General features: G+C 36.4%; 1 protein-coding gene across 1 annotated transcript in view; it reads right to left on the reverse strand.

Annotated features, from left to right (window-relative positions):
* LOC131067732 (uncharacterized) overlaps positions 1 to 3,641 on the reverse strand; it is a 125,793-nt gene extending 122,152 nt beyond the window's left edge. Inside the window, exons 1-2 of the mRNA XM_058002858.2 lie at positions 3,396 to 3,641; positions 3,162 to 3,242 (exon numbers count right to left, since the gene is read on the reverse strand). Of these exons, the coding sequence (XP_057858841.2) occupies positions 3,162 to 3,242; positions 3,396 to 3,473 (159 nt within the window). The 5' untranslated portion in view covers positions 3,474 to 3,641. The remainder of the gene's footprint in view (positions 1 to 3,161; positions 3,243 to 3,395) is intronic.
* Between the last annotated feature and the right edge of the window lie 11,757 nt (positions 3,642 to 15,398).

Raw genomic sequence — 15,398 nt, forward strand, 5'->3', positions numbered from 1 at the left:
AAAACACAAATAAAAATGCCCAAAATAAAGAATAATCTATCAAAAACCTCAAGAATCTGACATGGGCAGGGAGAAACCTAGTCGTGACACAATTTCTGTCCAAAATTGGCAGGATTTCCTCTCAAAATAGACCCAATTTCCCCTCAAACAAGATTTCTGATTTGCAACAAAACAAAAGATGTGAATTCTGAAGAAAAACCCTCATGATTTGTTGTAGAGACAGCCACGATTTGATGAAAAAAAATCAAGATTGCAGACCCAAAAGAAAACCCATGATTTTTATTCAAAAAATCATCAAAAAAAAATTGCTAAATAAACCCACAATTTTATTTTTTTAAAATTCATCAAAAACCTTTGTACACAATTATACAGCTTCCTTTTGATAAATTCTCTACCCACCGATTTTAGGGTTCCTTTAGAAACCAAGCTCTGATACCCTATTATGAAAATTAATGACACAGAGAATGATTAGCAAGATATTTGATATTAACAAAGGAGCAAAAGTCTCCTTAAACAACAAATGCAAACAATTTATCTAATAAGGATAAGATTGACAACTAAGAAAAGCAAATAAAAACTCAAAGAATAAAGAATATTCCTTAAGTACATCCTAAAAACTTATTTGACCATTATAACTAAATATCACATTATTATTTAATATATACACAGTAACGTATCTTGCAACATTTTCAATGAAAGACAATTTTATTTTGAGAGACCTATGATCTACTAGGATGTAAGCAATTCTAGACAAATCACAAACTATAATAGGGAGGCTGGTACGGATGGTTTGTCAAATTTTGATAAAACTGACATCAAAGGAGAAAGTGAGCACCTTAAAGTAGCCAGCAATTAGGGTAGTCTCATGAAAGAGATTAAATGTATCATATTGAAGTTCCTCTCATTTTATTTTTTTGTATTTAATTTTGGCCTTTGGACTTTCCTCATCAGTCAACATTGAATATATATTATGATATGACATTTAATAATTAATCTTATCATATAGACTTGTAATACTAGATACAATAAATTAAAATTTTTGAAGGTTCATAACTTCATTCTCCAGTGCCCATTGTTTGCAAGCAGTATGTGGTAGTTAAAAGTTAAAACGATTTGTCTACTTTAATTTTATTAAATGATTGTACTTTGTTTTTCTTTCCGTTGATGTTTCTGATACTATTGTGAAATTTTCCCATTTCCTATATAAGTAAAAACAAATTACCATCTGTATCCAGACTTGAGACATCTCCAATTCTGATACGCTTATTTATGGCATATTTCCAAATTCCAGTTTCTAACACTTATTGCAACATAAGCATAATGGATAACAATATCATTACCATTGCAAGATGAGAGAATAAGGAAGCATGATATTTATCTTTCACAATGAAGGCTCGAGAATTGTTTGTGGGAATTCATTCTTCAACAAACTAGCTATTAGGACTTATCTAGACATCTTCAACACCATACAAATATCTACCCGTGACGAGATATACAATAGGGTGATTGCTACATTAATTTCGCTATAAGAGTATATCAATTCACTGCATGGTGCTTAGCGTACTCATGTTTGAAAGGGTGAGCTATAGTTTAAATATCTATATATTGTTTATGTTTAGACTGTTTTTGCTTCAACTTGTTATGTTTTATTAGATAAAAAAACATACATGCTTTCATTCAGTATGGAATTAAGATGAATAGTGGGGCATTAGAAAATTAGGCAGTGAGCAAACTAGATGTGTGCAATAATCAAGGTTAATACAGCCTTTCGTCAAATATGTTGTGTTATTGCATAACCCTACCTTTCTTTCTCTACAAGAATCTAGATCTGGACATGGTAGTAGGGGTACCTCCAAAACAAACCCACATACAGAAATGAGTAATCATACAAATAAAACTCAAAAGTTCATTCTGATTGTTTTTGTTCAATATGCTATTGCATTGTTTGTCTAGAGAATTACGTAACTAGCCAAATGAATTGGGTGACAGATTCCAATTCCTGAACTTATCCTATAGTCGCCAACTTATTTCATGATCCAAAGAAGGGGATGCACAGTACAACCACATCAGATCGAACCTGATAACATAAGTACAACTTGTCCGCCTTGTTGAGATGATCTTGGAAAAGAAAATTACCATGCAAAAAAGCGTCAATTTGTCTCAAGTTAAAAGTTTTCACACTCTATACTATGGGTAATGCATAGCATCCATGGGACATACCCAACATAAACATCTGAAAGAAAATCAAATAAGCTCTTATTTAGTAATTTAAAAGTATAAGGAATAATAATAAATATGCATTTATGCAGCAGTTTCCCTGTTTGTGTTCTGTGTCATTCTAGACTTCTAGTTGTTTCTTGGACAGGAAAAATTTTAATTTAGAAAGTTAGGCCAATCTTTGTTAATAAAGAGAGCTCAATATTTTTGAGATTAGTTGCCAACTAAAAATACTTCTCAATTTTCATTAGATGTTATATGTTCACCTTAGCTATGTCTTCGGAGAGAAAAAGTGGTCGACAAAAATTGAGAAAAATTTTGAAGTTTCTTTTTGAACAAAGTTATGAATTGGCCAATACTAGCTACTGAACTTATCCTTTTTTAGGCTCGTGTTTTCAATGCTGCTATCATATACAGAGAAAGCTGCATCTTCATTCCCACGTTCGACTGATTGGCAGAAAGTCTCCTGAAACATCTATTTTCATGGTTGTTTACACAGTTCTGCACAGAAGCTTTTATTTATAGCATTTGTGGACCGTGAAAGACTTTAAGTCTTTTAACTGTCATAAAAGTTTCCGTCAAATGACGTAAGAAGTTCCTTTAGATTAAAATAACTGCACTCTCTACCACCCAGAAACAATTCATTGAAAGAAGAAACAAGAATGTTAGAATTGCTTTAAGGGCTATCCATTAAATGCCATAAAAAACTTATAGTTGTTGACAGAAGGGTTCCCAATTGACATATTGAAGCATTTCTGAAACAAGTATTGTTTAATTATCGCGTATTTTGAAATTACATTAAAGCTATTCATTAAATGCCATAGAAAACTTTTGGTTGTTGATAGAAGAAATTCCCAATTGACAATTTAAGGCATTCCTGAAACACCTACAATATAAACAAAAAGAAAAAGGAAAAATCACAAGGGCTTCAAACCTCAACTTACAGTACGCATGTTATCAAGAATCCAAGTCTCGGTCTCAGGTTCGATTCCCGTGAAAAGCTCCGGCCATTTAACTTTTGCTGCCTACAATAGCCCAAATTCATTTTTTTTTTTTTTTCAGTCCCCAGTTATAAAATGCTAATCCCCATTTGCGATCTGCAATATTGTGTTTACTCTGCGTTGTAATAATTTGCTATACAAATAACACGATTAAAAAATGGCGCAATTCATACATACCTTGAAGGCAGAGATGGAGCTCTCCCCACAGCTGTCACATAAAACGCCATCAAAATCTAGAGCGTAAAGGCTACCCATGTTAAAATCCTTTGGTTTTCGCCAAAGTTCTTCTGCTTCTCCACACCTAATTCAATAAAAAATAAAGCAAGAAAAAATATATACCAATGGCCTGCTCTTTTTTTCTCCCAATTTGTTTTTGATTTTAGCATTGGCCTTTGGCTTTTTCTGACGTCCTACCGTTATCTCAAGTCAAAGCAAGTTTTGAAGCCGGGTGAATTAAATCCAAACGCATGGTTTTAAGGTATTGTTTAATCTCACTCTGGACTAGAATAGAGTAGAAGATTTTCAACCTTGTAAGATAATCAGTGGGATACTAAACTTTAATTTTGTTTTTTAAATATTCTATCTTTTACTATTTAATTTGATAATGGTTTTTTTTAATGGTTTTTTAATTAAATAGATTGTAAAATGAAAATGTCAATTAAATTATTTGTGTGTTTGGTTTGAATGTTATTGAAGTTTTAGAGTCTAAAATAAAGTATATTTCTATTTCTGTCGTTGAATTATGTAAAAATGTAAACTCTCTCTTTCCATACTTTTTTTGTCATTTCCATTTACCTATTTCACATTAAAAATAATGTGAGTTAGCTATCACCTAGACTATAAACCATTGCTCTCCAAGGGATATTAACTTCTACATAGGCCTTTTGTTGATGGTCAAAAGCAGGTTACATTCTTTGAGATAATATTGTTTTTTCCCTAATGTTTGTTCTCACGCAGACTTGTAAAACTTATCAACAACAAATGTCTTTATTGCTTTATAACTAGCATGCATATATTAAATAGTGATATATATAAACTATGTTGAGAGATATCCTTTTAGGGGCACCTATTACACAAAGGGAAATTGATGAGGATAGGTGTCAAAAGATATCACCCTAACCCTAATTAATTGAACCTTAACCATAATTAAATGAAGCCTCACATCATTTTTAAATATGATTTAACATGGTAAAAATTGTTGCATCCTTCTTTTTCACTGATAGTATATTATGCTTTATTTGCACTATAATGTGATGTTTAGATAATGACAATTGAACAATGTTCATAAATTCATATGTGAAATGAATTCATTTTATAGTTGTAATGGGTGGAAAATTGGGATTAGGGTTAAATTAAGATAATAAAACCACTAAATGACATCATCATTACATTTGGAAGGAGAGGGCATCTAATAGATCTAGCCTCAAAGACTAAGATTTTGATCAGATTCCAACCTCTTTTGGTTAGGGGATTTCTCCTTCCTAAATTGAGTTGATAATTAGGGCAAAATAGGTGATATTTAGAGTATTCTGATACAAACAGTAAACTACAAATGTCACATAGAGCCACTGACCTAGATCTGGGCAAAATAAGTTGTCAGGAATTTGCTTTCAGAAATTTGGTGTAGTGTCCCTCTCTTTTGACTTGGCAGACCTTATATTTTTTAGCTTTTTGTGTGTGGCTTCGACCCTTTTGGTGTTGTTTGATTTTGGTTTTGGTTGTGATGCTAGTCTATGCTTCCTAGATTTCTATGTGACTATGTTATTTCATGTTATGTGGTTGGTCAGAATAGTGATGTTATATGATGTATCCTCGCTTGGTTCAAGTGTGTTAGATGATTATAGATGTATATCTACCTTGATCTTACATTAATTATTATCTCTGATGTTGTTATGTGGTTGAGATTGATAATTATATGGTAATGTCTTCGATGGAATTATATGATATGATTATTAGATGTTTTTCATATACGATATTTCATTATTAGATTAGTTTATTTATGAGTTTCTTTACATTTATCGATGTATACTGACTTGATATACACTGCTTCAATGTTTGATGTGCTTAGGTGAAAGAGAAAAGCATCGCATTGCTCTTTACGAGCAAGCTACGTCCCTTCCATTCCCTATTCACGGTATAATATTTTGTGGATTATGTGTGTGTGTGTGTGTGTGACAGTTTATTTATGCAACTGCAGGTACCGAGCATCGACTCCACCTGAATCTTCAGGTTTGAGCATGCTCTCCAACCCAATGGTAAAGTGGAAAAAGGAGATATCAATCAGACCCATGGCAGGCACCCTAGTTCTTTGTTCGTCAGGTATTGTCAGTCGTGACACTCTATTAGCTTTTTGTGTTTTGAGTTTGTCGTATTTGTTACTCTTGCTTATAGTATAATAATTCTTGTGGGGTGATTAGTATTTTATCTTTCTTTGTATTTGGGATAAGGTTGTTTAATTAATTATAGGAGGGTGGCCTTGGTTTGTGGAAAACTATGTTGAATCCTTGTGCTCTTGTTGCTAAGCTGTTTTGGAGATGGTGTGTAAATCAAGATCAAGGATGGGCTAGTATCCTTAGGATTAAATATCTTTGTGATGTGGAAGGGAAGGATGTCCCCCGGTGCAGCTTGACAAGAAATGGGTTAATGATTTGGGACACCTTGAAGAGAGGATCTTATCTAGTCAAGAAGGGTCTCCTTTGGATTTGTAACAGAGGATCTGAAGCTTTGTTTTGGAAGGACTCCTAGGATGAATATCCTCCTATTTAGTCTCAATTTCCTCATCTCCAATCTCTCGGTGATATCTTTATGGCAACAGGCTGGAGTAAGTTGAGGACTTTAAAGTGATTTCAAGAGTGGGTTGTGGTGAGGTAGCTCGATGGAAGGAACCTCAGGAATGGCCTCCTAGGGGTTATGTGGAAGATAGGGAAGCCCTGGCTAAAATTCTAGCTAGGAGATTGTGTAATTCTCTTAGAGGTGTTGACACCCTTGCTTGGGGCCCTAATCTAAAGGGCAAGTTTTTTGTGGCTTTTGGCTATCAAGAGTTGGAACATATGTCCTTTGCCAAGGTGGATGTTCCCTGGTGGAAACAAGTTTGGAATAGGCTAGCTTGGCCCAAGTGTAACTTTTTCTTGTGGCTTGTGGTGTAGAATAGGTGTCTTACCTGGGAAAATCTTCAGAAGAGGGGCTTTCATGGGCCCTCTATATGTGTTTTATGCCATGAGAGTGAGGAGAACTGCTCTCACATTTTCTTCCAGTGCTCCTTCGCCGGAGATATTTGGCATTGGTTGTGGGGGGTTTGGAAACATGCTTGTGTTCATGTGAGCACTCTCGTGGAGCTTTGGAATAGCCTTGGTAGACCTCCTACCAAGACTCCCTTTCTAGATGCAGCTTGGGACATTGGTCCAGGTTTTATTATCTAGAAAATTTGGTTGGAAAGGAATAGTAGGATTTTCTAGGATAGGATGAAAATGGTGCAACAAGTGTGGCTGAAAGATTTAAATATGATTCAGGAGACCCTAATGGCAAAGTGTGACCTTTCAGGAGATGTTGATCCCGGTGACATGCAGGTGGTTCAAAGTTTGAATATTTTAGAGATAGACCTTCATGATGCCTTATGTAAGAAACTCCAGGTCAGGAGCATTAATGTTAAAAGGAGGGCTTGTCGGGAAGGTAAGTGGACCCTCCTCCTTTGGGATATCTTAAGATTAATTCTGGGTATGTTGGGGTTGGTGGAATTGGCAGAGATAGTTCTGGTAATGTTGTTTTTCTCTTTTCTGTCTATAATGGTTTTCAAACTAATAATTATATGGAGGCCCTTGCTATTCTGATGGCCCTTAAGATAGTTTGTTATCTTGGGTGGAGTAAGATTATCTGTGAGTCTGATTCCCAAGTTGTGGTTGATATGTTAAATCGTCAGCGGATGGAGGATGTTGAGTGGCATTTGGTTGTGGTGGGTAGACAGATCCTTTCTTTGAGTGTTGCCTTGGAAACAGTTTCTTTTTGTTATGTGCCCGTGAGTGGAATAGAGTTGTTGATTTTCTAGCAAAGTGGGCCTCAAATCACCTGGATGGGTGGAGAGTTGAAAACTGGGCTTATCTGCCCTTGGAGTATGTTCATGTTGTTGAGGGTTTGGTCAAGGAGGATTTAGCAGTTTAGTTGTTGTTTGGTTGGGGGCTTATGTCGAGTCCTCTGCTTCTTCTTGCTAGGTTGAGGCCCTATTCTGTGTATTGCTCAATTTGATTCAATAAATTTTTACCCCTCTTTTTTCAAAAAAAAATGTTATTTAATTAATTAATAAATTGTGATTGTGATATTTAAAGCGTTAAAATATTTAAATCAATTAATTATTTAGAAAAGAGAGTTTACAAGAGAATTAAAAATAACAACTATTTATTTTAAGGTTAGTTAATTAATAATTCATTATTATTGTCTCATTTGTTCTATTGTAAACATTTAATTAAATATTCCTTTAATAACCTAATTATCACTTATTGTTTATTTAAACAAATTAATGATAATAAAATAAAATAATATTATTTTCACTTATTGTTTTAAAAATTAAATCTAAAAGTAAAATAGTTATTATTTATTTTAATTAATAATTTGCATGTGCATGTGGGGGTTACAAAATAATTTAATGGATTCAATTAATGGAGGAATCTTGCATGTCGGGAGTTACATTGGAAAAGGATGTTTTTATTTTGGTTGTTTGCTTTTTGGAGAGCCATAAGTTTTGTCGTGAATTTTCTTTTGGCTCTGAAATTTTATTTTTTGGTCTTTGGGTTTTCAAAAAAAAACTGGGGGAAAATAATTTGTTCAAGAAGTTAGCAAAGGAATTGGATTGAATTTGCGATTTCTTTTTTGGATTTGGGTGTCTTGGCATGGATCTTTTGGAAAATCTTTGCTTCCTTCATTCTCTGTGATTGCCTCCCAGATTGAGTAAAGAGGTAGGGAATCTATCTTTCCCTCATTTGCAGGATAAATTGAATGAATATCTTTATGAAAATTTTCTGATTAGTAGAATTTAAGGATTAATTGGTCTCATAGGATTGTGCTAGATAGATCTTCAAAATTTGTGTTCTTGTACAAAGATTGATATTAGAAAAAAAAAAAAAGGTGCGCAGGGGGGGGGGGGGGGGGTGGGGGTTGAATCTTTTCATATTGGGGAAATCCATCATCCTTAATATATATATATAGACACTTAAATTAATTATTTTAATTAATTTAATTCTCTCACATAATTAATTTGTTAATCCTTATTCTTCTCAATATTAATTGAATTGAATTTAATTAATATTGTCACTATAATCCAATGATTGATTTATTTAATAGGTCAATTTTCCATTATTCTTCTAAGGTATCCAAAATTAATTCTTCCTAAATCTTCCCTTTAATTAATTACTTAACCCTTGTGATTCCTACAAATCACCTTTTTCTAATTCATTATTAGCCTAATTAATTCTTTTAGAAACTCTCTTAATTCCACTTACCATTATTCCTCTAACTTTTAATTGTCTCCACTCATTATCTCTCCTAGTCAAATCCTCCTACAAATCCCACTTGCTCTAATCTTACCTAATCCCTCTTCTAATCTCTCTTCTAATGGGTTGCTAGTGGCTAATCCTCATGATTAGCCACCAAAGCAACTCCTTATCCCCTCACTCAACCACTTTCCTTAAATGATCTCCTCGCATCTCTCTATGCATCCCCCATCCAACTACCTTCCTTAAATGTTCTTTTCCTAGATGTGAGATTTTCAAAAATCTCACATTCCTCTAGATATCCCTTCACCCAAGGAATTTTTTAATTTCTTTTTATTCCTCCAATCCCCATGCTCCCTTTTTTGGAGAATTTTTAATTCCTCCTTTCCATCATCCAAGGAATATTTTTATTGCTTTTGTCTTCCCTAGGTGCATTGGGAAGCCTTCCCAATGAACCTTGAGTAGTGTGGAGACAAGAAATGCCTTTTATGACATATCTCTTGGACTCCACACTTGTCTTGTCAACTTCCCTTGATCCATGTGTGGGCTCACATGCAATCTTGGCCCTCCATCTTGGATCAATCCTAGCCCTCCATTTTTGCTCTCTTTCTTCTATAAATTGGAGACTCCATTCCTTCATTTTACATCTTCAAATTAAGTAAGTTCATGCTGCCCATTTGAGCCCAAGCAGTCATCCAAGCACCCAAACTATAGTCAAATTTCCCCACAACCATCACTTAGCCACTCATCTTGCATACACATCCCATCCTCAATCCATCCATTTTATCATCATCTTGTGCACATTTGGAGATCCAATCACATCTAATCAAGGAGCAAATCCAATCAGGTTGGAGAAGGGTGCTATTCCAACCTCATCACGCTCAATCCGAGGAACAAGTGAGGACTATGAATGTATAATGATATTGGTTAAGTTTATTTGAATATTTATCTTTATTTGTGTTTTAACTAACCATTTGTCTTCATCCTAGTTTTCTCTTGGTTCATTTTGGCATGCCCGGTGGGACCCACATCTCTAATTTAACAAATTGTTTTGATTTTTTTATGAGATTTTAGTCATAGGTATTGGAATAGCACGAGCGACTGCAATTCGGTGCGAGCGATACGGGTTCAGCATAGACAACAGGGTCTTTGACACGTGCGCATGCGCTTCGGTGCATTGGGTTTAAATTCAAATTTTCTAACTCGCCCTTTTTGCAGGTTTGCCAATCAGCGCGAATGCTACTAGAATAGTGCGTCCAATTTCAACCTTCTTCCATTGCTTTCCTATTGTTGTTTTTATATATTCAATTTTATGTTCTTTAGCTAATTGCTAAAAACACACATAAAAAGGAAAAAGTTAAAAAAAAATGAAAAAATTGGTTAATCTTTTTAATCTAGCCTTTTTTATTTTTAGAAACATCGCTTTAGCATGAACGCTCTGCAAATAGGGTGGGCGCTTTGTCAGAATCCCACTTATTTTCAAAATTTTGAATTTTCAAACTTTTGTTAGCCGCTAACCATCTTTTGTTTTTCGGCATGAGCGCACATGCTTCAGCGTGACCAATAGTAGAAAAGCATGATCACTTGCACGTATAACCTCTTTTTTTAGCATTTTTTTATATTTTTCTGCATATTCATTTTTTCTATTTTCAGACCCCACTGCAGCGCATACATAGGCGTTTTAGCGCCTACGCAAGCGCCTAAGCGCAACCATATGCAAAGCAATGCGAGTGCTACTTCTGCAAAATGTTGTGTATTGATCAGATTTTTTGAGTTTTTGCAAGTTTGCCTGATTAGTCCAAGGCATAATCTAAGACTACTAACCTGTGTTTTTGCAAAACATTGGTCCAAGACTCCGCTTGTCAAAGAATTCATTTCTCAAACCATAGGACTACTAATTCATTGTTTTGGTAGATTGCCTAAGGAGATACAAGCAAACATTATGTCTTTTTATTATTTTCTTAGGCACTTAAATATCATTGGGTAAAAGAACTATATGTTTTATGTGTTTGAGGAAAGTGTAGAGGTAGGAGAGTATGCTCTTGTCTATATAGAAATTCAGAAATCCAGACCCTTGAAACTTTTCTAGTTTGTTTGCATGATCTTTACCCTTAGCAAGTCTGCCCTCCTGATTTGCCTAGCACACTCGCATAGGCGTTGGTGAGAGGGGATCAACCTAAGTGAGTACGGCTAAAACCCAAGCATTCCAACTCACTGTAATAAATAGGCCTCTTGGGATAAAAATCTCGAAGGATGGAGCTATTTGAGAGTTTACTCTCATATTAGGCATTTTGTAGGGCCTTTAGGTCTCAATCATGCTTGCATGACTACATCTTGCTTGGTACTTTGTAGGGCTATAGGCCTCAATCGCGCTTGCGCAACTACAAAGGGTAGTCTTCGAACGAAAACCCTCACTAAGAGATCTAGGATTAGAGGCCACCAGGTTCACCTTCGAAAGGTGGATAATCTTTGTGCAAGGAAGATAGTAACTCCCCCAAGAGACTTGCCATATGGTTCCCCCATTAGCATTTGGAGTCAGCTAATATGGCGTTGAGAATCCATTGTGTGAGACTCAATGACCGTATTCTGATTAGCTATTGGGTGTGTACCCAAGTCAGCAAGCAAAGGTTTTCCTACTCAACCAACTTCCTAGGATAGCATGTTGTGCTTGATGTCTTTATTTGGGTCAATGGCCAATGTGTTTTCTATGTCTTCTTTCCAAGAGTAGAATTAGTGTATCCAAGTCAACATTCTAGTCATTATAGTCCAAGTCTAAATCACCTTTTTTCACATTATAAGATCCTAGTCAAGTCTAGTCCAAGTCATAGTCCCTAGTCATCCTTACATCATGTCCTAGTTTTTTACTAGTCATATCCTAGTCCGATTTTGAACCAACCTTAATCAAGTTCAAGTCATGCTCAAGTCCAAATTCTCTAACAAGTCAAAACTATGTCGGAACCCCGCCCACCTCATGTTTCATAAGCCTAAGTTGTACAAGCATCCTAAGAAGTCAATCCATTGTCTAATTAAGAAGAAGCTCACACAAGCGCAACTCATTAGACGCCGAAAGTTTTGGTATACCAACCGCAAAGTCTTGCTCAAACATAGGACCTTTTTGCACCGATATCACAATTATATTCATGGTCATAGTAATGAGTTTGATGCAAGTGATGAACTAAGAGTCTGAGCTATACACCAAGGATCCGACTTGTCTTTCAATACCAACTATCATCAAAATCAGGGTGGTCACATACCTTCATACAATTTTTCATCCGGACCTATGATCATTTATTGAGTCTTTTCTATATCAGGGATAATCTAGTCATGAAGTTCTTCCAGTCATCACTATCACCCTTCTTTGATCTTTCATCATCAACCTTTTCTAAGGACTTAGCACATCAATCAATCTTTAATCAATCATCTTTGATCAAAATAATCCTTGATCAATCATCCTTCAATCAAATCAACCTCATGCTAAGGTTTTATGCCTTGTGAAGTTCTATTTAGACCTCATCTTTAATCAATTAATCATTCGACCTTTGTACTTGGGACAAAATCTCCCCCAAGTACCTTTGCCTCATCCTTTGAGTTGATCAAGACTCTTATCCTACGTCTTTACTTTGCTTGGGATCATTAGTCAATCCTTAGTAGAAAAGAGGCTTTGATCATTATCCTAAGGTCTAAATTTTACCCAACTTGGTAGATACCTTGCTTGTGGTTTCATCAACATCTCCCACCTAAGATCCTCATCCAAGGACTAAGGTGCAATCTTAATCAACTCATGTCCTAATCCAAGGACCCCATCAATCAATCTATCCAACTTCATCAAATCCAAATCAAATCCAAAATCCTAGCTAAGTCCTTTCACCAAGCCTTTTTCTTCGAATCAATCTTTCTAAGGCTATTTGTGTATGGTCACAACCCGATCCCAAAAGAAAAAGATGGTCGAACAACAATATGGCATGCCATACATTAGTTTCCTATACCAAGACCCTACACAAGAGCCTACACAAAAGTGTGCAACCCGACATCCAAGATCGACAATCACAAGGGGACCCTAACATGGTTGATCAAGATGACCTTTCCCTAGAAGTGCGAATATTCCTAGAAGATTCATACAATCAAGAAATGATGGAAAAATTCATTTGACATAATCCTAGTGGTCTTCTAAAGACTCTTATTGAAAATGAGCTCGCCTTCCCCCTGATTTTGATAGATCCATTCTTGATCAACAACCATAAGAAGACTTTGCTCCTACTCACATTGTTACGCCTATCCTCCAACCCCAACCAATCACACCCCTCCTATCATTCAATCCCAATCAATAGCACCCATTGTATTTGTCCCCGTGGTTTCTATCCCACCTTCTTCCTTCTTGACATCCATGCCAACATCCAATTCAATCAAATTTATTCTCCAACATGCTTTTATGCCATCTTCTTCTACCTGACCACATGTCTATATTCCACAATCCTCCATTCCTTTCAAAAATGTTGTTAATTTCATCCATGTTTCGCTTCCTCCTGTCACAATAATTCACGAGTCACAACCGATTGTCACTCAAGTCCCCATGACATCGGTCATCACATCCCACATCCCCACTTATTCATCATATCAATATATTAATGGTGGTGGCACACCTTCCATGACTCATCCAATACTAGGGGTAAACAAAATCCATCATGTCCAAAATCCGCAACAAGATATCATCAAGGAAATCTAGGACATGGGAAATATCATCAAAAACATGAAGGGATGGACTAACAAGAGAAAACCTTATTCATTTGAGGAATTATGTCCTTGTCCTTATGATCCGTCAATATCAGTTGCACCTTACACACCAAGGTTTGCGATACCTAAGCTCACAAAGTATGAGCGAGGGGATCCCCGAGACCATGTCCGTGAGTTTCATATCTTATGCCAAGAAGTCTCCTATAGTGATTTATATCTTCGAAGGCTCTTCCCTAAGAGTCTCACGGGAGATGCTTTGGCATGGTTCTCGTCCTTACCTCGAGGTTCTATCTCCTCCTTCCCAGACTTAGCAGAAAAGTTTGTGGCCCACTATGCTTATAACATTGTCAATGATGTTTCTATGATGGACCTTTGTAACACAAAATGGAGGCCTGGAGAAACTTTCACTAACTTCTTGCAAAGGTGACAACACCTTATCAAGAAATTCTAGTGGGATATGCCAGAACAACATCAAATTGAATTATTTCAGAAAAATCTGGTGCCTAAACTATCAAAATCCTTGACATCTCAATGCATAAATTCTTTATAGAAGTTGACTGACAAGGGCCTAGCCCTTATATGTGTCTTGTTAGAGGAAGGTACCCTGAAACATTATAAAAAATCAAGTCAAAACTCCTCCTCTTATCACAATGACAAACCAAAATTTGGTCTAAGAACAAGAACATAGTCAATGATGGCATTACTGATGCAAAGCGGGTTTAGACCGTGGCCGCTCCTCCAAAGTCCACCACCACTAATCGCCAATTCAATACTCACCAAAGCAATCAAAATTAATCTCAAAGGCCTCCCAACAATGTTTCAGTTCAGGGGCGACCACCCCGATCCAACAATAAGGCTCCGAGAGAGTATACTCCTCTTATTGAGCCCATTGAGGTTGTGTTCCAAAAGCTTGTCCAAGTGAGTGCGGTTGTCTTTCCAATAACTCGCTCATTTGATCCTAATCAACCCAAGCCTAGGTGGTACAATGAGAATGAGTATTGTGAGTATCATCGTATCAACGTGCATGATATACGAAAGTGTATGAAGCTGAAGAACTACATATAAGAGCTCATTGATAAGGGTGATATTGAGGTAGTAACAACAAAACCTATTAACAACAATGACAAACACAAGATGTACCAGGAACCTTTCCCCAAGCATGACAAAGGCAAGGGCTCATCATCTAATGTCGTGAACTACGATTATACCAATCATAGAACGGGCTTTGAATTTTTGGTGGGTCACAGTGAGCCTGCAGATAACCATGTCAATGTCATCATTATCCAAGGAGCTAACCCTCCCCTTTCCCAAAATAGATCTAGGATCACTATTCAAGGTGATCCCACCTCATCCCAACTAGCAAGCAAACCTAATCCTGCTAAGATAGTCATTCAAGGTGCTGCACCTCCCGCTTCTCACTCTCAGAATGATTGCAATGTGACTACTTGTCGTGGGAGAGTCACTGTTCAAGGAGCCCCTCCTCCACCGAACCCTCCCACCATGTCAACCACTCGTCGATATGACCTCCTTGACCATCTTGGGAAGACCCCTACGTAGATCTCCATCTTAGAGCTCCTTAATACCTCCCTTATCCACAAGGAGATTTTGGAACAATCCCTCCTTGAGTCACGTGTCCCCGACAACATCAATGTTACCCAATTCCAAGTTCTCATTGGAAGCCTTTCTGCCAAGCAACACCTTGTTTTCACCTCCAATGACGCTCCTGGAGATGAGGACTTAATATTTGTACATATAAGTTAATTGTTGGAAATTTGACATTAAGTTATCATTGATGCCAATCGGTTTAACAAGGTGACTAGTATGATGGCAATACACATGAGAGTGTGTAGACAAAAGGAAGGCTACCGGTAAATGTGACTTATGTCATCTATCTGTAAAGAAGGCTTATGGGTAAGGCATAAGTCGGGATGAAGGTTGTTTGTGTGTTATGAAGGCACAAAAATCGATA

Source organism: Cryptomeria japonica, chromosome 8, assembly GCF_030272615.1.
Source record: "Cryptomeria japonica chromosome 8, Sugi_1.0, whole genome shotgun sequence".
Lineage (NCBI taxonomy): Eukaryota > Viridiplantae > Streptophyta > Pinopsida > Cupressales > Cupressaceae > Cryptomeria > Cryptomeria japonica.